The following is a 21,279-nucleotide window of genomic DNA, read 5'->3' on the forward strand; positions in this document are numbered from 1 at the left end:
GGTGTGAGTGAGGAGGACTTTGCTCAGTTGGTGGGAGGAGGGCATGAGGGGGGAGGACTGGGCTCAGTAGGCATGAGAAGCAACCAAGCTAAAGAGACACAGAAAAAAGACATTCCACTATTTCAGTGATAGAATCAGTCAATCTTTTAAATTTTCTTTCTAGAAACTTTTACAAATTCCAACTCATAGATATTTTTATAGTAAAAAAGATGATTTTTAAAAGAAAATGCATTTTTTTTCCTGGTAAAATCACAGGAACTCTTTAGATACTGTAAGCAAAGCTCATGATCTAGTTATTCCTACTCAGGATGTGGGCAAAGGAGAGGCAGAACTTGGAAACAGCTTGATCTCAGAGGCAGGGCAAGTGGGCTCGGATTTCCAAATCAGATTCAACATTATAGACCTGTGTGAGGCAGGAGGCATTCCCCACCAAGAACACCGCCTTCTCAACATAACTGTCTTGAGTACAATGTTTATGTATCAGAAGATGTCTCCTAGGGCAGAGGATGTTGTTCAGTTGATTCTGCTGATTCAACATGCTTGAAGCCTTGGGTGTGATCTTCAAACACTGCAAAAATTGGCAGGGCGGCTCTTTTGTAAAGTCATCTCCAGCTACATAGTATACATGAGATGCTATTTTAAAAAAGATGGTGGATATCCATGAGACTCCCCTGGAGGAAGGGAGGAGAGAGGGTGGGGCTGGGAGGAGAGGAGGGAGAGGAAGCTTCAATCAGGATGTAAATTAAAAATTAATCAGGTTGGAGAGATGGCTCAGTGGTTAAGAGCATTGGCTACTCTTCCGAAGTCCTGAGTTCAAATCCCAGCAACCACATAGTGGCTCACAACCATCCATAATGAGATCTGATGCCCTCTTCTGGGGTGTCTGAAGACAGCTACAGTGTACTTATATATAATAAATAAAATAAATCTTAAAAAAAAAAAAATTAATCATGCCCAGCAGTGGTGACGCACGCCTTTAATCTCAGCACTTGGGAGGCAGAGACAGGTGGATTTCTGAGTTCGAGGCCAGCTCTGGTCTACAGAGTGAGTTCCAGGACAGCCAGAGCTACATAGAGAAACCCTGTCTTGAAAAACCAAAAAAAATAAAAAATAAAAAATAATCATTAATCAACACTAAATAAACTTTGCCCTCTGATGAACTTATAAGGAGAAAGAAGAAGAAAGTGGAGGAGGAGGAAGAAAGAAAGAAAAAGAGAAGCCGGGCAGTGGTGGTGCACCCCTTTAATCCTAGCACTTGGGAGGCAGAGGCAGGCGGATTTCTGAGTTCGAGGCCAGCCTGGTTTACAGAGTAAGTTCCTGGACAGCCAGGACTACACAGAGAAACCCTGTCTCGAAAAAAACAAAAAACAAAAAACAAAAAAGGGGCTGGCGAGATGGCTCAGCAGGTAGCAGCACTGACTGCTCTTCCAAAGGTCCTGAGTTCGGATCCCAGCACCCACACGGTGGCTCACAACCATCTGTAATGAGATCTGACGCCCTCTTCTGGTGTGTCTGAAGACAGCTATAGTGTAGCTGTACATGTGTACAGTGTGTTCAATGTGTACAGTGAATTACTCTGCAGCGCTCCGGAGCGAGCAAGGCTGGAGGGAGTGGGGCAAAAGAAAGAGAGAGAAGAAAAGAAGAGAAAAGAAAAAGTTCTATCCCAGCATGCACTCCTGTAAATCTCACATTCCAGAGGCTAAGATAGGAAAATTACAAATTCAAGGCTGTATTCCTCCAATAGGGACGAGGATAAGGTCACTGGGAAAAAGCCAGTGGCAGGAGCCCACTTTCTTCACAGTCTTTGAGACTGTGTCTGCCCACCTGGCACAGAACCCCCTCTATGCAGGGATGCTCCTACGACGTGATTGGCAGTTTATAGCTGCACTTAGTAAAATAAAGGATGGGGCATCCAGGCTGGGCGGTGGTGGCACATGCCTTTAATCCCAGCTCTAGAGAGGCAGAAGCAGGCTAGCCTGGTCTACAGAGTGAGTTCCAGGAGAGCCAGGGCTATACAGAGAAACCCTGTCTCAAAAAAAACAAAACAAAACAACAACAACAAAAACTCCCAAAAAACAAAAAACAAAAAAAGATGGGGGATCCAAGGACATGGGGACCCTGAGAAGTGGGAACAAGGACATGGGGGACCCTGAGAAGTGGGAACAACACCTTACCTACAGCTTAGCAGAGGAAGACTCAAACTCTAGCAGCCGCTTGATGTCATTTGGGAATGTCATCCAGCTGCCGCCATCGACCACCAGCACAATCCCTGAGACATAGGAAGCCAGAGGGCTGGCCAGGTACAGCACACTGTGGGCGATCTCTGTCTTGGTTCCAAGTCTCGGAATAGGGTTTGAAAGATGCTTTAATGTTGAACTGGCGTTGGGGCCCCCTAGAAAGCAATAGGAAGTCAGACCCCAGTAAGTCCCTACACCAGTGTCTGCTGCTCTCTCCAGCTAGCTCTCTCCTTGACCCAGATCTGGAAACAGTGGTTGCTCTACCAAGGTCAACAGCAGACTGACACAGAGTCCACATGAGGGAAAGTGATGCCCATTGGATATTGGAGACCCTCAGAGTAGGCCAAGTTTGACAGGGTAGAAGGTTTAACATTTAGATAACTTCTTGACTTGAATAAAATTTGTTGTTGTTGTTGTTGTTGTCCTTGTTGTATTTGTTTTTGAGACAGGGTTTCTCTGTATAGCCCCGTCTGTCCTGGAACTCACTCTGTAGACCAGGTTGGCTTCAAACTCAGAGATCTGTCTGCTACTGCCTCTCAAGTGCTGGGATTAAAGGCATGCACCAACACCCAGCAAGACAGAATTTTAAAGTCCTGCTATGATTCTAGAAGCCTTGATGGGTGTCTCAAAGTCCCAGAGACTTACCTAATCGCCGCAACCCCTCAGTGCCACTGATGGCACCAGGAGCCAGGCTGTTGACACGGATATTCTGGGGACCCCACTCCACAGCCATGTGTCGTGTCATAGCATCTGCAATGATAGAAATGCATATGGGAGGGGAAACTGTGAGGCTGTTCTATTCTGGGGTAGCCCAAGTGTCAGTGTGAGCTCTACAGTGCCCACAGCTAGGATCAAGTCATGTGGAGATTATCAGCATCCAGGGAGAGTCTACGAAGGCAGTCTACCGGGCACACATACCCACAGCTGCCTTGGCAGCACCTGCATGTAGCTGCAGCACCTGCCCCCGCATACTGAGGGTGGCAGTAATGTTCACAATCACTCCTCCATGATCCTGAAACACATAAGGGATGGTGATGAGCAGGTAGCCAACAGGAAGAAAGGCCCCTGCCAGGAGGATACCCACCCGGAAGAACTTCTCGTAAAGCACACGAGACACATTGAAGGTGCCGATGGTGTCAATGTCGATCACAGTCTTAAAGGCATTGAAAGACAAAGCGCTGGCAGGGCAAAGGAAGTTTCCAGCTGCACCTAGAGAATAGAAGGGGAAAGCTGATGGGCTGTGGTTCTGAGAAGACGGGGCACTACCAGGCTAAGCCCTGTCGAGAGTATAAAAGGGAGCCTGATGTTGTGAGGGCAGCGAGAATATGGAGACCCCTTAAAGTAGTCTAAGCTAAACGAGACAGGACACCACGCACTCAAAGGATTTCTTGGGCAACAGACACAGGATAGAAGACTATATGCCAAGAAGTGGAGTCCTAAGACCAAGTCTGAAGGTAGCACTTGGGGGCAGAGGCAAAAATATCAGAAGTTCAATGTCATTCTCAACCTTAGCCTGGGCTATGGGAGATTCTATCTCACAAAAATAGGGAGATAGGTAGATAGATAGATAGATAGATAGATAGATAGATAGATAGATAGATGACTGACAGAAGTTTTGTTGGTTAGTTGGTTTTTGGTGTTTTTTTTTTTGTTGTTGCTGTTGTTTTGTGAATGTGACTTTATTTGAATATAGAGCATTTAGCCAGTGTGGTGGCACACATCTTTATTACCAGGAAGCAGAAACAGACAGATTTGATATCAAGGCCAAAATGGTCTACCAAGTGAGTTCCAGAACATCCAGGGTTATCCAGAGAATCCCTGTCTCAAAAGACAAAAAACAAACAAACAAACACCTGAAAAAAGCAGGAAATAGAATGTTTATTATCAAGTTGAAATCATGCTAAATTAGGGTTAGCACTAACTGATTTCATTCTCTAAGAAACAGTAAGAGGAACTGGGGTGTTGCTAAGGGGTGGAACTTGCCTAGCATGTACAACATTGTAGGTTCGATCATTAGGACAGAAAGAGAATATGTAAAGATACAAAGACACAGAAGAGTCACAAGAAGATGGAGTCAGAAATTGGGGTGACACAGCCACAAGCTAAGGGGCACTAAGAATTGGTACAACTCTGGGCTGGGCAGTGGTGACATGCACATTTAGTCCCAGCACTTGAGAGGCAGGTGGATTCCTGAGTTTGAGGTCAGCCTGGTCTACAGAGTGAGTTCCAGGATAGCCAGGGCTACACAGAGAAACCCTGTCTCAAAAAACCAAAACAAAAGAAAAAAAGGGGGGATGACATGATGGCTCAGTGGGTAAGAGCACCAATTGCTCTTCCAAAGGTCCTGAGTTCAAATCCCAGCAACCACATGATGGCTCACAACCATCCGTAATGAGATCTGACATCCTCTTCTGGTGTGTCTGAAGACAGCTACAGTATACTTATTTATAATAATAAATAAATCTTTGGGGGGCTGGCGAAATGGCTCAGCAGATAAGAGCACTGACTGCTCTTCCGAAGGTCCTGAGTTCGGATCCCAGCAACCACATGGTAGCTCACAACTATCTGTGCACCCTCTTCTGGTGTGTCTGAAGACAGCTACAGTGTACTTATTTATAATAATAAATCTGGGCTGGTGAGATGGCTCAGCGGGCAAGAGCACTGACTGCTCTTCCGAAAGTCCTGAGTTCAAATCCCAGCAACCACATGGTGGCTCACAACCACCCGTAACGAGGTCTGATGCACTCTTCTGGTGTGTCTGAAGTCAGCTACAGTGTACTTATGTATAATAATAAATAAATCTTTTAAAACAATAATAATAATAATAAATCTTAAAAATAAATAAATAGCCGGGCGGTGGTGGCGCACGCCTTTAATCCCAGCACTTGGGAGGCAGAGGCAGGCGGATTTCTGAGTTCGAGGCCAGCCTGGTCTCCAGAGTGAGTTCCAGGACAGCCAGGGCTATACAGAGAAACCCTGTCTTGAAAAAAAAAAACCAAAAAAAAAAAAATATAAATAAATAAATAAATAAATAAATAAATAAATAAATCTTTGAGCCAGAACAAGCAGAGGTCCTAAAAGTCAATTCCCAACAACCAGATGAAGGTTCACACACACATACATTATAGTATGTATTCATATACATAAAATAAATAAGATAAATCTTAAAGAAAAGAAAAGAAAATGTTTTAAAAAAAAAAGAATTGGTACAACTCTGAAAGCTGAGATCAAGCCACAGGAGCCTACAGAAGGTAGAACTCTGACGACACCCTGATTTTAGCTTGTAGTGGGCTAGAACTGAGGAATTGCATCTCATCTTTAAAGCCACCAAGTTTGTGGCACGTGGTCATCCCAAGGAAGCTACCATCCAGGAGGTTTACATTTTTACTTTTTGTCTACTTTTTAAAATATATATGTAGATAGTTCTCTCTATTTTGTGTTGAGTGTTTGCCTGCAGGACAGTGGAGGTGCATGCTTTTAATCCCAGCACTTGGGAGGCAGAGGCAGGTGGATTTCTGAGTTTGAGGCCAGCCTGGTCTACGGAGTGAGATCCAGGGATACACAGAGAAACCCTGTCTCAAAAACCAAAACCAAAACCAAAACAAAACAAAACAAAAAAGTGTTTGCCTGCCTGTGTACCATGCGAACGCCTGGTACCTGTGGAGGCCATAAGATTGAACCTTAATATATGGTAATAATATTAATTATTCAGCATGTAACATTTGTGTAATAGCAGATACACTGAAGATACAGTGAAGTAATTATATAGACTTCTGTTTTATCTACTTAATTATTCTATAAGGCTATAAAATCAACTTTTTTTTTCTGGGGTAATGATAGTAACCAGGGCTTTCTGCATGCTGAGCTCCATTCCTAAATCTATTACATTGGTTTGTTTATTAACTAATTAACTAATTAATTTAGAGACAGGGTCTCTTTATGTAACTCTGGCTGTCTTGGAATTTACTATGTAGACCAGGCTGGCCTCATACTAAGAGATCCTCCTGCCTCTGCCCCTGAGTACTTAGATTAAAGGCATGTGCCACCACATTTGAGGAGCCAGTCCATATTTTTATTTTAGCATGTATTTAGTTTGTATACATGTATGGTGTGTGTGGGTGCGCATGTACCATGGCATACATGTGGAGGTGAAAGGACAAACTGTGGTAGTAAATTCATTCCTTCCAGGGATATGACTCAGATCTAAGCTGCTGAGCCATTTCTTCATCCCTTGTTTTTGTGGTTACTGCTGGTGTTTTGTTTTGTTTTGTTTTGTTTTTCAAGACATAGTTTGTGTAGCCCTGGCTGTCCTGGAACTTATTCTGTAGACAAGGCTGGCCATGAACATAGAGATCCACCTGCCTCTGCCTAAATGCTGGGATTAAAGGTATATGCCACCATTTCCAGGCCCGCCCACTTTTTAAATTTTTAATTTATTCATTTATATCTATGTGATGATGTCAGATCTTGGCATTTCAGAGAGTTGTGAGCTGCCATGTGAGTGTTGTGAATTGAACCTGGTCCTCTGAAAGAATAGTCAGTGTTCTTTTTTTTTTTTTCAGTCAGTGTTCTTAACCACTGACTCTCTCCAGCCCCCAGCCCACTTCTTTTTTTGTTTGTTTGTTTTGTTGTTGTTGTTTTTTGTTTTCGAGACAGGATTTCTTTGTATAGAACTGGCTGTCCTGGAACTCACTCTGTAGACCAGGCTGGCCTCAAACTCAGAAATCTACTTGCCTCTGCCTCCCAAGTGCTGGGATTAAAGGTATGCATTACTACTGCCTGGCTCACTTCCTTTTTGTTTTTATTTTATTTTATTTTTTATTTATTTATTTATTTATTTATTTATTTTTTGAGACAGGGTTTCTCTGTGTATCCCTGGCTGTCCTGGAACTCACTCTGTAGACCAGGCTGGCCTCAAACTCAGAAATCTACTTGCCTCTGCCTCCCAAGTGCTGGGATCAAAGGTGTGCGCCACCACTGCCTGGCTCTCCCACTTCTTTTTTTAAAAGTAGAAATTTCAGTACATAAAAACACCCTGTGTGTGACTTAGTCATGTCCAGAAGGCATCCAGGATAGCGTAGAGTTTGCTGACCCGTGACTTGGAAGGAGTAAGGATAGTCCAGGGCAGAGCCTGTACTCTAGACTGTGCATTTGGCAAATGGAAAGTCATAGCTGGGCCAGGACAGAAGCTTTAGCCTGAGTTCACCCTCCAGCAATTGTGAGGCCATAGCTGAGCCAAGACAAACACCCAGGCTCTGTCACATCGCTGCTCTTGGAACAGAGTTCTGGAGCTTCCACACAGTACTCTAACTTATCAGAGGCTCTGGCCTCACTAATCTGGACTCACAGTTAATGAGGATGTCGATTTTCCCAAATTCTTTCAGCGCTTGGTCCACAGCAGCCATGACAGCTGGGGGAACTCGGACATCCATAGACAGAGGAAGGCACCGCTTTCCGGTGGCAGCAACCAACTTCTTAGCAGCCTAGACAGCAGAGAGCAAGAGAGTCAGATGGTAGCCTCAGCCCGGACGGAGAAACAGCCTCAGCCTGGAGTAGCAGCCTCAGCCCGGAGAAGCAACCTCAGCCTAGAGTAGCACACCCTTTAGAACTTAGTGGAAATTACTCATCTACAGTACATTAGGACCCCAAGTTTGTTGGGGTACCTGCCAGGGAGACTTATCTTGAAAATAGCCACCTCCGGGCTGGAGAGATGGCTCAGCAGTTAAGAGAGCCGACTGCTCTTCTGAAGGTCTTGAGTTCAAATCCCAGAAACCACATGGTGGCTCACAACCATCTGTAATGAGATCTGATGCCCTCTTCTGATGTATCTGAAGACAGCTATAGTGTACTTACATATAATAAATAAATAAATCTTAAAATAAAAAAAGAAAATAGCCACCTCCTGGAGCCAGACCCCTGGTGGATGATGGTAAGACATCCTGCATTCTCTATTGTTGGTTACCTGTCCCAGACCCCACCTTCTGACTACCCTCCAGGCCATTCCCCCTGGACCTAGATGGCTGGAATGATAGCCTTTAACACTGATGATCCTACTGAACCATTCTGGAACCAGATGACTTCTAAAACCGTGATCCAGTAACCAAACTTCTAAAAAGATCAAGGGAATCTCTGAGGTCCACTTCCATGAAGTTCCTCTGCACAAGAAGAAACAGATTTTGTTCTGTTTCTATCCCCTGGATCTCAGGACTCTTCCCCGCAGCCTTCTCACCGTGGTCACTCTCTGCAGACTCCTGCTGACGATGACAGTGTGGCAGCCATGCCTACAAAACCAGATGACAGGCCTGAGAAGAAAAGTATGAGGGGCGCACCCTGGAGGACTCCCACCAAGTACTACTCCAGAAGGAACTCCCCAAGTTTCTTAGTTTCTTGGCCTGAGCCGAAGAATGAAACACACTGGCAGTGGGCACAGCTGAGTCTGTGTAAAGACTTCTGGATGCCATGGCTGCCGACTCCTAGGTTTCTGTGATGTGTCTCAGGCTTGGGGTGCCCTACCCCAGATACCATGTACACGGCAGAGAGGATGTGGTGGGCTACTGGTGCCAATCCCATATCTGTGCAGGGCCCTGCTGGGGCACTGGAGTGAAGGACAGGGAGCCCATTTTGAAAGAGGGAGCCTCCAGGTGACACAGTGTATATGACCTGCTCCACAGGTTTCCTCAGAAACTACACTAACTTATCTAATCTTCTTGATTCTCAACAGATAGGGCTTTGTTCTACTAGAAGAAACTCCATAAAGCCACCAGCTCTGAATAATAATCTACTACTTGGGGCCTAAGTCAATTGTTGTGGGACTCACATCCAGTTGTGAAAAGCTGAGTTTACTGGGGAGGACTGGAGAAGGATTCTTCTACCTCCACCTCAGCCTAATTCAGAGCCTCCACCAACCAGCTTTGGTAGTAAGCTGCTAACCCTCTCATTGAGGCCATAAAACCTTTGTCTAAGAGACACTCCTCTCCCAGGACAGCAGTACTCCATCAACCTAAGAGGCCCTGAGGCTAGTCACACACAGTCTCACCCACTTCTAGGAGACCAAGGGTCCTGCCTTCCCCCTAGTCCAGCATTCAACCACTCCCCCAAATCCACCAGGATCCAAACAAAGGGAAGTAAGGTGGCAGGGAGGGTTCCAGAGTAGTGTGTACCTCATGAAAATCTCGGCGATCCGAAAGCCAATCCCAGAACCACCACCTGTAACAAAGGCCACTTTGTCCCTTCAAAAACAGGAAAATGTAGTCATTTTTAAATATTTGTTTTACCAGTATGAGTGTTTTGCCTGTGTGCCTACAGAGAGTTGAGTCCTGGGTCCTCTACAAGAACAGTAAGTGCTCTGAACTTACTCAGCCACCTCTCTAGTCCCTCGAATCTAATTTAAAAACAATGTTTTAGCTTGATGAGGGATGCATGCCTGTAATTCCAGCCTGTGAGAAGTGGAAGCAGGAGGACCAAGAATTAAAGGCTAGACTGGTCTACAGAGAGAGTTCCAAGACAGCCAGGGCTTCACAGAGAAACCTTATCTCGAAAAGCTGTAGATAGATAGATAGATGACTGTTAACTTAAGGCCAAAAGATAAGTGGCCAGTGGAGGCCTTTTACCCCATGAACTTCCACCCAGTGTCGTTGTGAAAGAAAATATGCTGCTGATGAGCAAGGAACTCAATGGATATGCTCGATACAAATCCCCAGCCATAAAACTGCAATCTTTAAAAGTCGATTATTTTTAGGCATCCTAGAAGTTCAGAGGTGAAGATTATTTAGCCTAAAATTTTCTGCATAGTAAGTTACCAAGTGAGACATGTTTTCAAAAGTGAGCAAGCTTCCTCCCTCAGTCCCTCATTCCATCCTTCCAGAACCCCAAGAAACTCCAGATCTATGATTGCCCAGGAACGGGATACTGACACCCTCTTCTGGAGTGTCTGATACTGAGCACCCGTCCTCTGTGCTGTCATATCGTTTTGACCCCTGTGCCCCAAATCCAGATCGCTCCCTGGTTCCCTGCTTTAGCTCACTGGAGAAGATCCGGGCAGAAGAGATGGTGGTATTCAGAAAGACAATCATCCCCCTCAACGTCGGGCGGCTGCTGGGCCATGACTGCTGTGTGCAGTCTGGGATAGCAAGGACAGTAGAACTGAGAACCTCTGAACGAGAAACACAACGTTCTGCAGACGGCTCGCTCCGCCCAGAAAGACCCAGGACCAAAGTTCTGCCCCTACACAACCCCTCCCACCAGACTCAAGGGACAGGGACGCCCCACCTCCAAGGAGGTGCCTCGGCCCCTCACGCCTTCGGATCACACATCCTCCCGCGATTCCCAGCTTCCAGCTCTTCCTACTCAACCAGGCGCACACCCCGCCCTTGGTGGCGCGCAGCCTGATGGGACTGCGAATGGGAGGAGGCACTGATGTAGCGACAGAGGGATGCTCGAGACAGGAGCCCGGTTCCTTTCCCAGTTGGTGTCGATTCAGCCACTTAGTCCATGTACCCAAGCGGTTACATGGCCAGGCGGCGTGTTATTATCTGTGGAAGTCGGGGAACTCTCCACGAACACCGCTCTGCTTCTTGGACACTTCCTCCCAGTGCAGAGGATCTGGAGCTTGCAAACCCAATAGCTCCCTCGCGTGGCTAACCCGGGTGGAAATCCCAGAGTGACCTTCTTGCTGGCTGGCAAAGATCATTGCACTGAAAGTCAGAGAACCCAGAACTGGGTTCCATTATCTAGATGTCAAAGAGTGAAACGACTTGTCAAACTAGCCTCAGAAGCTGTCATGATGTATCTGCTACTGTATCAGTGACTCCAGGATCAGGGGTGAGATGATACTTAGATTGTCAACGTGAAAAATAAATGGACATCAGGCAGTGGTGGTCATCATGGACCACATCAGATCAGGAGTGGAGGATGCTCTCTCTTGCCTGAGTTGCACTGACAGAAAGATAAGAGTAGCTTTTGGAGTGTAAGCCACTACTGTTCTAACTTCAGGAGACCTGATACACAATATCCACAAAGACCTGTGTGCTCCTACTGCAGGCTCACTGGGCCTTGAAGAAGCCTCAGGCCCCATCTATTCTTTACTGCCATCCTCTCAGACGAATCAGATGGGCGGGAGCTGTACCAGTACCAGCAAACTCCAATTGGATTCTCAATTTTACCAGTGGTCCCTGGACTCTCACTTGGTTCATATATTTAACCAAAGTCAAGAGATTTTCTCTGGGGGAGTAAAGCTCTAAGCTTCAGGTCTACTATTTACACTATGCATAAAAACACTCATTAAAGTGCTGGAGTAAAGGCTGAAGAGATGGCTCAGCTGTTAAGAGTACTGACTGCTCTTTCAGAAGTCCTTTGTTCAATTCCCAGCAACCACATGGTGGCTCAAACCATCTGTAATGGGATCTGATGCCCACTTCTGTTGTGTGTCTGATGACAGCCACAGTGTAGTGTATTCACATATATAAAATAAATAAATCTTTAAAAAAAAAAGTCACTTGGGAGGCAGAGGCAGGTGGATTTCTGAGTTCAAGGTCTACAGAGTGAGTTCCAGGACAGCCAGGGCTACACAGAGAAACCCTGTCTCCAAAAACCAAAAAGAGAAGAAAAAAAAAAGTGCTGGGGGCTGGAGAGATGGCTCAGTGATTAAGAGCACCGACTGCTCTTCTGAAGGTCCTAAGTTCAAATCCCAGCAACCACATGGTGGCTCATAACCATCCATAATGAGATCTGACACCCTCTTCTGGAGTGTCTGAAAACAGCTACAGTGTACTCACATATAAATAAATCTTTTTTTTTTTTTTAAAGTGCTGGAGTAAAGCAACTTCTTCCACATATGACATGACTATGGGACATCATGGAACATCATTGCTGTGGTGACCTATAGCTTGGCCCTATAGTCGTGCCAATGAAGTAAGTAGAATACGGTGGTAGCTGGGACTAAGGGAGTAGTAATCCAGGGCATTATACACTTGCCTTAACTCCTCACCTAGTACTTCCTACTCCGGGGGATAGCACCACTATAGGAAGTAGGTTAACTGAAGGCTTGTTGTCACTGCCCATGAGGGGGTGGGGGGGCCTTTCAGTGATTCAGCTGTTCTGAGGTCACCCATGCTTCTGTGACTGATCTCTCATCCACATTCCCATAAGCCAGTCCAATGAACCCATGGGTTCACCAACTGGGAATGGTTGGAATTGTTACTCTGGTCTGTTATTGGTGTCCTATGATGATGGGTGTCTCCCGGGCAAGGTCACACAATGCTGAGATAGCAGAAATAGTAAGTAGAACATTTCCATTTTAAGCTTAAAATTTTAATGTCTTCCCTTTGAGGCAGGCAAAGTCACCTTTGACAATGCCCCAAAGGTTGTCTGGCACTTTTGTACACAAGGATATGGTCCAATATTGTGCTGGCTTAGGGTACAAAAAGGCACATAGAGTGGAGGCTTAGACTCCCCTGGGCTGAAGTTGGATAGAGAGGAGTGGTTTGGGGAGATGGGAAGCATGTGGGCTTGAGTTCTTGTTGACCGAGATAGTTGGTCATGGGTACACCTTGAAGTGCAGAAGGCAGTGCAAGCCCTCAGGCAGGGTAGCAGCTGCTGTGGTGACCACCATCTGCCCAGTTCAACAGTTCGCTGCTCTGAAACCATAGCTCGATCTCCCTCTGGGCCCCGTCCACAGAGTCGCTAGCATGGATGACATTCCTGTGAGAGGTGGGAAAGGTAAAGTCCGTGCCTCAGGGATTGGGACCTCAGGGATATCTTGCCTCTAACCTGCTGCCCTCTGTCAGGGGAACAAGGTGACTGTACAGAAGAGAAAGGTTTTGGAGCTGGTTATGGTGCTACAAGCCTGTAACACCAGCACCGAAGAAGCTGAGACTGGAGGTGAGACTCCGTCTATAATCCAGACTGGAGAACTCTGCCTTGAGTTCATGGCCAGTCTGGATTATAGAGGGAGACCCTGTCTTGGAAAGGAAGAAAGGGGTTGGAGCGATGGCACAGCAGTTAAGAGTACACCCTGCTCTTGCAGAAAACCTGACGTGGGTTCCCAGCATCCAAATAGGGTGGCTCACAACTACCTGTAACTCTGGCTCCGGGCATTTAATGCCGTCTTCTGGCTTCTACAGGCACTGCAGGCATATGCATACACACAAAAATTAAATAAAAATAGATAGATAAAAGGGAGACTAGAGCTAGAGATGAAGCTCAGTTGGTAGAGTGCTTGCTTGCCTAGCATGCACAAACCCCTGATTTTGATCCCCAGCAACATAATCCAGTACTTGGGAGGCAGAGGCAGGGAGAGTACAAATTTATGGCTGGGCTTAGCAATATAATCAGTTTGAGACCAGCATAGATTACATGACATCCCACCTGAGAAAAATGAAGGGGAGGCAGGCGGATTTCTGAGTTCGAGGCCAGCCTGGTCTACAGAGTGAGCTCCAGGACAGCCAGGGCTACACAGAGAAACCCTGTCTCGAAAAAACGAAACAAAACAAAACAAAACAAAACAAAACAAAAAAACAAAAAAACAAAAAAAACAAAAAAAAAAAAGAAAAATGAAGGGAAGGAGGAAGGGGAAAGGGTGGGTGGTAACAGGGCTGAACATTTGCATCTATCCTGGCCTGAGTGTCTCCCAAGCTCAGAAGCCAGCCTATACACCAACTTCTGACAGCTGCCTCTCCCTACCAGTTATCAGAGATGACCCTCATGGTTGTAGACCAAAACAGAATATTAAAGAGCCAGGAAAAAGTGGTTTTAGTCAGGCATGGAAGCCTGACTAAGCTCAACACTCAGGCAGTAGAGGTATGAGGATAAGGAGTTCAAGACAGGGGCTGGAGAGATGGCTCAGCGGGTAAGAGCATTGACTGCTCCTCCAGAGGTCCTGAGTTCAATTCCCAGCAACCACATGGTGGCTCACAACCATCTGTAATGAGATCTGATGCCCTCTTCTGGTGTGTCTGAAGACGGCAACAGTGTATTCATATACATAAAACAAACAAATAAATAAATCTTTTTTTAAAAAAAAGATTTATTTGTTTTATGTACATAAGGACACTATAGCTGTACAGATAGTTGTGAGCCTTCATCTGGTTGTTGGGAATTGACTTTAGGACCTCTGCTCGCTCTGGTCAACCCTTATTCCAGTCAGCCCCGCTCGTTCAGTTCCTACTGGATCCTGTAGCTGTCTTCAGACATACCAGAAGAGGGCAGGCGTCAGATCTCATTACGGGTGGTTGTGAACCACCATGAGGCTGTTGGGATTTGAACTCAGGATCTTTAGAAGAGCAGTTGGTGCTCTTACCCGTTAAGCCATCTCACCAGTCATAAATAAATCTTTAAAAAAAAAAAAAAGTTCAAGACAGCCTGAGCTACGCAATAAGCTCAGAGCTACTCTGGCCTACCTGAGAATGGGTCTCAAAAAAATTGGCTTTTCTTTCAGCCCAGCAAGATACCCACTTCCCAAGGATTTTTGTTGTTATTGTTGAGACAGGGTTTCTCTGTGAAGCCCTGGCTGTCCTGGAACTCCCACTGTGACCAGGCTGTCCTCAAACTCACAGAGATCCTGCTGCCTCTGCCTCTTGAGCGCTGGGATTAAAGGCTTGTGTTATAGCTAGCTGCCTTCTCCAGCCTACGTTGGGAGACTGAGGGTGTCAGGGCCTCCATACCTGCTGATGTGAACACTGAAGTCGCCCCTGATTGTCCCAGGGGCTGCTTCTGTTGAGTCGGTGTGTCCTATCATAGCCCTTGAGATGTGGACCACATTGTGACCTTCCCAGACCTACAGCACAGATATGAAGGTTTGAGGGAAGCTGGGGACCCCAGGTGCCCTGGGCTCAATCCAAGCCCTTTGCTTGGGGAGGACACCCCAAATACCGACTCCATTGCCCCTGCCCTGCTGTACCATGGCCACCACAGGCCCAGAGCTCATGTAGCTGATAAGAGCTGGGTAGAATGGCTTCCTCTGTAGGTCCCGGTAGTGCTCAGCAAGGATGTTCTCTGGTGCCTGTATGGAAAGAGGGGTGAGACCAACCCTTGGAGAATAAACCCCCAATTGGTGTCCCGAGTTTGGGGCACCTTTCAGACACACCTACAGACGCTAGCTCCCACAATGGTTACCTCCCAACCCTTGTAACTGCAAGTGCTAGGAGACTTTAGGGACACCACAGCCCAAGGGCAGATACCTGCAACATCTTCATTCCCACCAGCTTGAAGCCCCGCCTCTCAAAGCGTTGTATTACAGTCCCCACTAGCCTCCGCTGTACCCCATCTGGCTTCACAGCAACAAGCGTCCGCTCTTGGGGCCAGGGGGGCCCTCCTGTGATAAAGGACAGGTCAGGGGTGAGGATGCTCCGTCTCTCCCACCTAGATCCCAGACAGAGCTCAGACATCACAGGACTGCGAAGTTCCTGCCACAATACAAACACAGACAAATACAAACGAGAGCCGCCATGGCAGTAGCAGAAGCTGCCCAAGGTGGAGATGGTTTTCCTGAAAAGGCTCAGATAACTTAAGAGCAAGAGAGGCCTGGTGATTATGCCCCTCTCCCCTGAAAAGAAAACTTAAGTCTAACCTCACGTGATTCCAGGTACTACAGTGTGTGGAGCCCAGGCTTGCCCACAAGGAGCTTATCCTTTGGGTATGGAAAAATAGCATTGAAATTAAGGAGTATTAATGTATGATGTCTAGGAGGGCTGAGTGCTGGGGACCAAGGAATCGGGCTTGAGAAGGCGGAGGAGAGAGGATGATCCACATTGTAGTACAGGAACATAGCTGCCAGGGCACGAGCGTCTCCCCCAAGACCAAATGCTACTTCTGAGAGGGTCCTAGCCCCTTGACTGTCTTACAAAAATGTACCAAAGTTAGGAGAAACACCAAGTTAGAGAAGAGGGATCAAACTCTAATCCTCAGGCCAAAATGGATGCCCATTAAACTCAACAGGCTGAAAAAAGGCGGGGGGTGTCTCCTTAACTTGCAAGTTCCCCAAGTGACAGGAGACCCAGGATAGCCCCAGAAGTCTGATGCCTGCTGGTCTGTGCTTTGGTGAGGCTATTCAATTTCCAAGATTCATGAAAGGAATGCCCTTTCCGTTTATCTGGCTCTCAGAAAACGCCTCATGAATAGCAAGGGCCGAGACCCCAGGAAATGGCCGGGTTGTCTTAGGCCTGCTCTGGCTCAGGTTTCAATATCCTGGCAACAATTGACTCCGTGGAGAGAACGTGACTAGACGTCTGCTAGTCTTCTCACTTAGGCTTCGGCTTTCTTCTGCTAAAAGCTCTGTCCCTGGCCGCAGAGGGTTCGACTTGCACAGTCCTCCGGGACAAGACCAAGCCTTTGGCTGCCGCACGTGCGCAAACAAAGGCTGCACAGCCGCCATCCGCCCAGTTCCCCACGGGTACAGGACTCACCGGAACTGGGGCGCACCAGCAGGCACTGAAAGCGTGGCCCGCACAACAGCGCCCGCAACGCGGCGCGCTCGAACAGGAAGCCCATGTTGCGGGCTGGCGCTGCACAACCCGCAGCGCTCAGAGGGCAGTGGGCGGGGCCACGCATCGACCGGCTCCGCCCCGCCTCCACCCTAAGGGCCCCGCTGGGGCTCCCCACTCTGTCCCCGGAGCTGGTAGCTTTCAAACACTTAATCTCCGTGAAAATCAGGGTGCAGCTCAGTGACTGAGCGCTTGACTGTCATGAGCAGAGCCTTGGGCCGGACCGACCCCAGTACTGCAGGGAATGAAATGAAAAAATATATATACATGTGTGTGTGTGTGTGTGTGTGTGTGTGTATGTGTATTTTGCAGTTGCCCATTCAGTTTTTAGATTACATACTGTTTTCATACCACACAGTCAAATATTGTTATATCTGCTTTATTGAGGAGTGGCCATCGCCGCAAATACCAACTGGCTCTAACTAGGTTTGACAGTTGGATTATTTGTCAGTTCTGTTACCAAATCCTTAATTTTCAAATTATCTATCTATCTATTTATTGGAATTTTTTATTTTGTTTAAATCTCTCTCTCTAGATTAAAACAAACAAACAAACAAACTTATTTTAAAAAACTTACGCCGGGCAGTGGTGGCACATGCCTTTAATCCCAGCACTTGGGAGGCAGAGGCAGGTGGATTTCTGAGTTCGAGGCCAGCCTGGTCTGCAGAGTGAGTTCCAGGACAGCCAGGGCTACACAGAGAAACCCTGTCTTGAAAAAATAAAAAAAATAAAAAAAAATTTTTTTTACTAGCAGGGTGGTAGAGGCAAGCTCTCTGAGAAACCCTTTCTCAACCCCCTCCCCCAGCAAGAACAATTATTTCCATTGAACAGTTGTGAGCTCCTCAGGATGGGTGAAAGAAACCGAACTCAGATCCTCTGGGAGAGCAAGCACTGCTCTTGTAACCACTCAGCCATCTCCCGAGCCCCACTCCTGTACCGCAGCATTTGTGTATCACAACTGGGAGCTGGGAATTGCTTTGACTTTATGACAAAGGTGTAATCAACCCCTCACTGCTGTCACTGTATTCCATACGTAGCAGAGGCTGGCTTGGAACTTTTGATCTTCATGCCTCCGCATGTGTCCCTAGTGCTGGGATGAGAGGGATGCTCTTTCAGACAAGACTCAAATTATTTATTCATTTAACATTTATTTTATTATTTTATGAAATAGAATCTCACAAACTGTGTGAACTTGAAAAAAAATACTCTGCTAGGATTGGAGAGGTGGTCCAGACTTAAGAGACCTGGCTGCTCTTCCAGAGGCCCATGGTTTGATTCCCAGAACTCACACAGTAGTTCACAATCATCTATACCTCCAGACCTAGGGGATCTAACACCCTCCTCTGAGCTCATCAGGTGCCAGGCATACAGGTGGTGCCCAGGTAAAAAAAAAAAGAGCCGGGCGGTGGTGGCACATGCCTTTAATCCCAGCACTTGGGAGGCAGAGGCAGGTGGATTTCTGAGTTCGAGGCCAGCCTGGTCTACAGAGTGAGTACTAGGACAGCCAGGGCTACACAGAGAAACCCTGTCTTGAAAAACCAAAAAAATAAAAAAATAAAAAATAAAGAAAGAAAGAAAGAAGGGAAAAAAGAAAGAAAGAAAGAATTTTGTTATAGCCAGCCAAGGCTATAACCATGGCTGAGGGAGAATTGCAGGTTCAAGACCTGCCTGGACTGCAAAGTAGGAATTTGTTTTTAAGCCCTTAAATTCAATCCCAGTCCTGAAGTGGGAAAGACAAAACAGGGAGGGGAGATGAGGCTTCTCCCTTCTGCTCAGGCTGGCTCCAACTCCTTGGCTCAAGCTAGCTTCTTGTTTCAGCCTCTGGCCCACATTAGCCTTGCCTCTCTCTCTGCCTTTAATTTTAGTACTTAGACCATAAATATTTAAATGTTATTGATAGGGATTTAGGTCTACTTATTTATTTAGTTAGTTTTTTATTTGTTTTGTTTTTTTGTTTCTGTTGTTGTTTTTGTAAGACAGAGCCTCATGTATCCCAGCTGTCTATTCTCATGTCTATCTGTCTGTCTTCTCCTTCCTTCTTTCCTTTCTTCTTCCCTTCCTTCCTTCCTCCTTCCTTTCTTTTTTTCTTTTTTAAAGATTTATTTACTATTATAAATGAGTACACTGTAGCTATCTTCAGACACCAGAAGAGGGCATCAGATTTTATTATGGGTGGTTGTGAGCCACCATGTGGTTGCTGGGATTTGAACTTATGACCTTTGGAAGAGCAGATGGTGCTCTTACCCGCTGAACCATCTCACCAGCCCTTCTTCTTTTTTTTTTAGATAGGCTCTCACAGTGTATCTTGCTGGCCTGGAACTAGCTATGTAAACCAGGCTGGCTTTGAATTCACAGAGTTCTATTTAAATATCAGGATTAAAAGCATTGCCAGGGCTGGAGAGATGGCTCAGTGGTTAAGAGTACAGGTTTGCTCTTTCTGAGTTCAATCCCTAGCAACTACATGGTGGCTCACAATCATTTTACAATGGGATCTGATGCCCTCTTCTGGCATGCAGGTATACATTCAGATAGAGCACTCAAAATAAATTAAAAAAAAATTTTTTTTGTTTGTTTGTTTGTTTTCCAGACATGGTTTCTCTGTGTAGCCCTGGCTGTCCTGGAACTCACTCTGTAGACCAGGCTGGCCTCGAACTCAGAAATCCACCTGCCTCTGCCTCCCAAGTGCTGGGATTAAAGGCGTGTGCCACCACTGCCCTGCCTTTCTTATTTATTTATTTATTTATTTATTTATTTTTTAGACTGATTAATTTTATATATGTAAGTACACTGTCACTGTCTTCAGACACACCAGAAGAGGGCATTGGATCCCATTACAGATGGTTGTGAGCCACTATGTGGTTGCTGGGAATTGAACTCAGGACCTCTGGAAGAATAATCAGTGCTCTTAACCACCGAGCCATCTCTCCAGCCCCCCTGTACTGATTCTTAAGGTTAACTGGACTGTTTGAACTGGTTGATTGATACCTTTTTTCAAGTCTGAAAAATATAGGTATTTCAACCAATATTTTTTCTGTCTTAATCTCTTTCTTAGTCTCCTACAACTTTAATTTCCCTTTAGCCCTCTTTCCATCCTGCTAAAGTTACTGCTAGAAGCATGCAAAGCATGCAGGAATGAGGGCTACTTCTATGTAAAAGGTCCAGGGTAGTCACTCCCACCTGCCAGGTTGGGTAACCTGCTTAGAGGCACTAAAAGGAGCCTTCAAGCCAAAGTACAATGCATGAGGAACCCTTCCCTGCATTGCTTGGAATGGGGCAAAGACACTTGCACTGACCCCCTGAGGAACCCTTCCCTGCACTGCTTGGAATGGGGCAAAGACACTTGCACTGACCCCCTGTTCCAGCACAGATGGACCTTAGTCCAGGCTCACCACAGGCCAGAATGTTTACTTGAGGCTGCGGGCTTGCACCTTTCATCTTCTGGCTCATTGGTACCCAACATCCAAGACAAGATGAGGTCTTTTTGTCCACTTCATGGTTGATCTAGTTAGTCAGTGTAAGAGGGTCACAAGTGATCTAAGAGACAGGCCCACTGGTCTAGTCTGTGAGATCACTGTTAGGAGGGATTAACCAACAGGAAATACCCTCCCTCAGAGGGGCAGTATCATAGTTGGCTGGTGGGGGGGCGGTTGGGAGACAAATATAAAAAGGTCATAGGCAAGAGCTGGGCTGCTTGCTTGGCCTTTAATCCCAGCACTCCAGAGGCAGAGGTAGGTGGATCCCTGAGTTTGAGGCTAGCTTGGTCTACAGAGCAAGTTCCAAAACAGCCATGGCTACGCAGAGAAACCCATAGCTAAATGCTGAAATCCTTTCCCTATGTGACTACCATCATGGGAACAGCGGCTGCTCTGGCGCTGAAGCAGAAGCAGGGGGAGACACAGAATGCTGACTCACAGGCACGGAGGCAGGAGGAAAACTGCTGACTGCAGCTGTGTTCAGATCACAAGCACTTTTAAATTGGGAATTCGCTGTTATTTCCATCAGTAAGCAAAATCTTCGTTCCCAAAGAGATCTTTCCAGAAATGGGTGCTTTTTCAAAAAAAAAAAAAAAAAATTTAAGATTTCTTTTATTGGTCTAAGCACTTTGCCTGCACATATGTTTGTGCACCACATGTGTGCCTGGTGCCTTGAAAAGTGGTGAGCCTCCATGTGGGTCCTGGGAATTACTGGGGAGTGCTTTGTAAAGAACAAGTGATCATAACTACTGAGCCAACTCTCCAGCCCCAAAATGGCTGCTTTTAAGAGCTTCAGTAGGGAGGCTGGGCAGATGGGCTCAGGGGTTAGGACCTGGGTTTGGTTCCTCGCACCGACATGATTGTTCACAACGGCCTGTACCCTCTTCTGGCCTCTACAGTCACCAGGCTCACAGGCGGTGCACAGATATACATGTAGGCAAAATACCTATACACATAAAATGAAAATGAAAGAAAGAAAGAGAAAGGGAAAGAAAAGGAAGAAAGAAAAAGGAAGCAGCAGCAGCAGCGGTGCACACCTTGAATCCCAGCACTCAGGAGGCAGAGACAGGCGGGTCTCTGAGTTTGAGGCCA

General features: G+C 46.4%; 2 protein-coding genes across 9 annotated transcripts in view; both read right to left on the minus strand.

The window, feature by feature from the left end:
• The window catches only part of Decr2 (2,4-dienoyl-CoA reductase 2), a 13,968-nt gene extending 3,170 nt beyond the window's left edge, over positions 1–10,798 (minus strand). The window contains exons 1-9 of one of the 8 annotated variants that reach the window (XM_031353909.1): positions 10,506–10,792; positions 9,398–9,443; positions 8,467–8,518; positions 7,585–7,720; positions 3,322–3,446; positions 3,156–3,249; positions 2,883–2,987; positions 2,175–2,392; positions 121–699 (exon numbers count right to left, since the gene is read on the minus strand). In XM_031353909.1, coding sequence (XP_031209769.1) covers positions 2,175–2,392; positions 2,883–2,987; positions 3,156–3,249; positions 3,322–3,446; positions 7,585–7,720; positions 8,467–8,518; positions 9,398–9,402 — 735 coding nt within the window. In that variant the 5' untranslated portion in view covers positions 9,403–9,443; positions 10,506–10,792 and the 3' untranslated portion in view covers positions 121–699. Of the gene's footprint in view, positions 1–120; positions 700–2,174; positions 2,393–2,882; positions 2,988–3,155; positions 3,250–3,321; positions 3,447–7,584; positions 7,721–8,466; positions 8,519–9,397; positions 9,467–10,260 lie in introns of those variants that run through there. The other 7 variants (XM_031353908.1, XM_031353902.1, XM_031353904.1 and 4 more) reach the window with 7 other exon arrangements.
• A 1,725-nt stretch (positions 10,799–12,523) lies between these two features.
• Nme4 (NME/NM23 nucleoside diphosphate kinase 4) lies at positions 12,524–16,781 on the minus strand. The gene is made up of 5 exons (XM_031353991.1): positions 16,637–16,781; positions 15,413–15,546; positions 15,133–15,234; positions 14,897–15,009; positions 12,524–12,935 (listed from the first exon to the last, which is right to left on the minus strand). The coding sequence occupies exons 1-5, from the start codon at positions 16,779–16,781 to the stop codon at positions 12,812–12,814; spliced, it is 618 nt and encodes a 205-aa protein (XP_031209851.1). The 3' UTR covers positions 12,524–12,811.
• Positions 16,782–21,279: the final 4,498 nt, after the last annotated feature.

The sequence above is a fragment of the Mastomys coucha genome, unplaced genomic scaffold, assembly GCF_008632895.1.
Source record: "Mastomys coucha isolate ucsf_1 unplaced genomic scaffold, UCSF_Mcou_1 pScaffold5, whole genome shotgun sequence".
Classification (NCBI taxonomy): domain Eukaryota; kingdom Metazoa; phylum Chordata; class Mammalia; order Rodentia; family Muridae; genus Mastomys; species Mastomys coucha.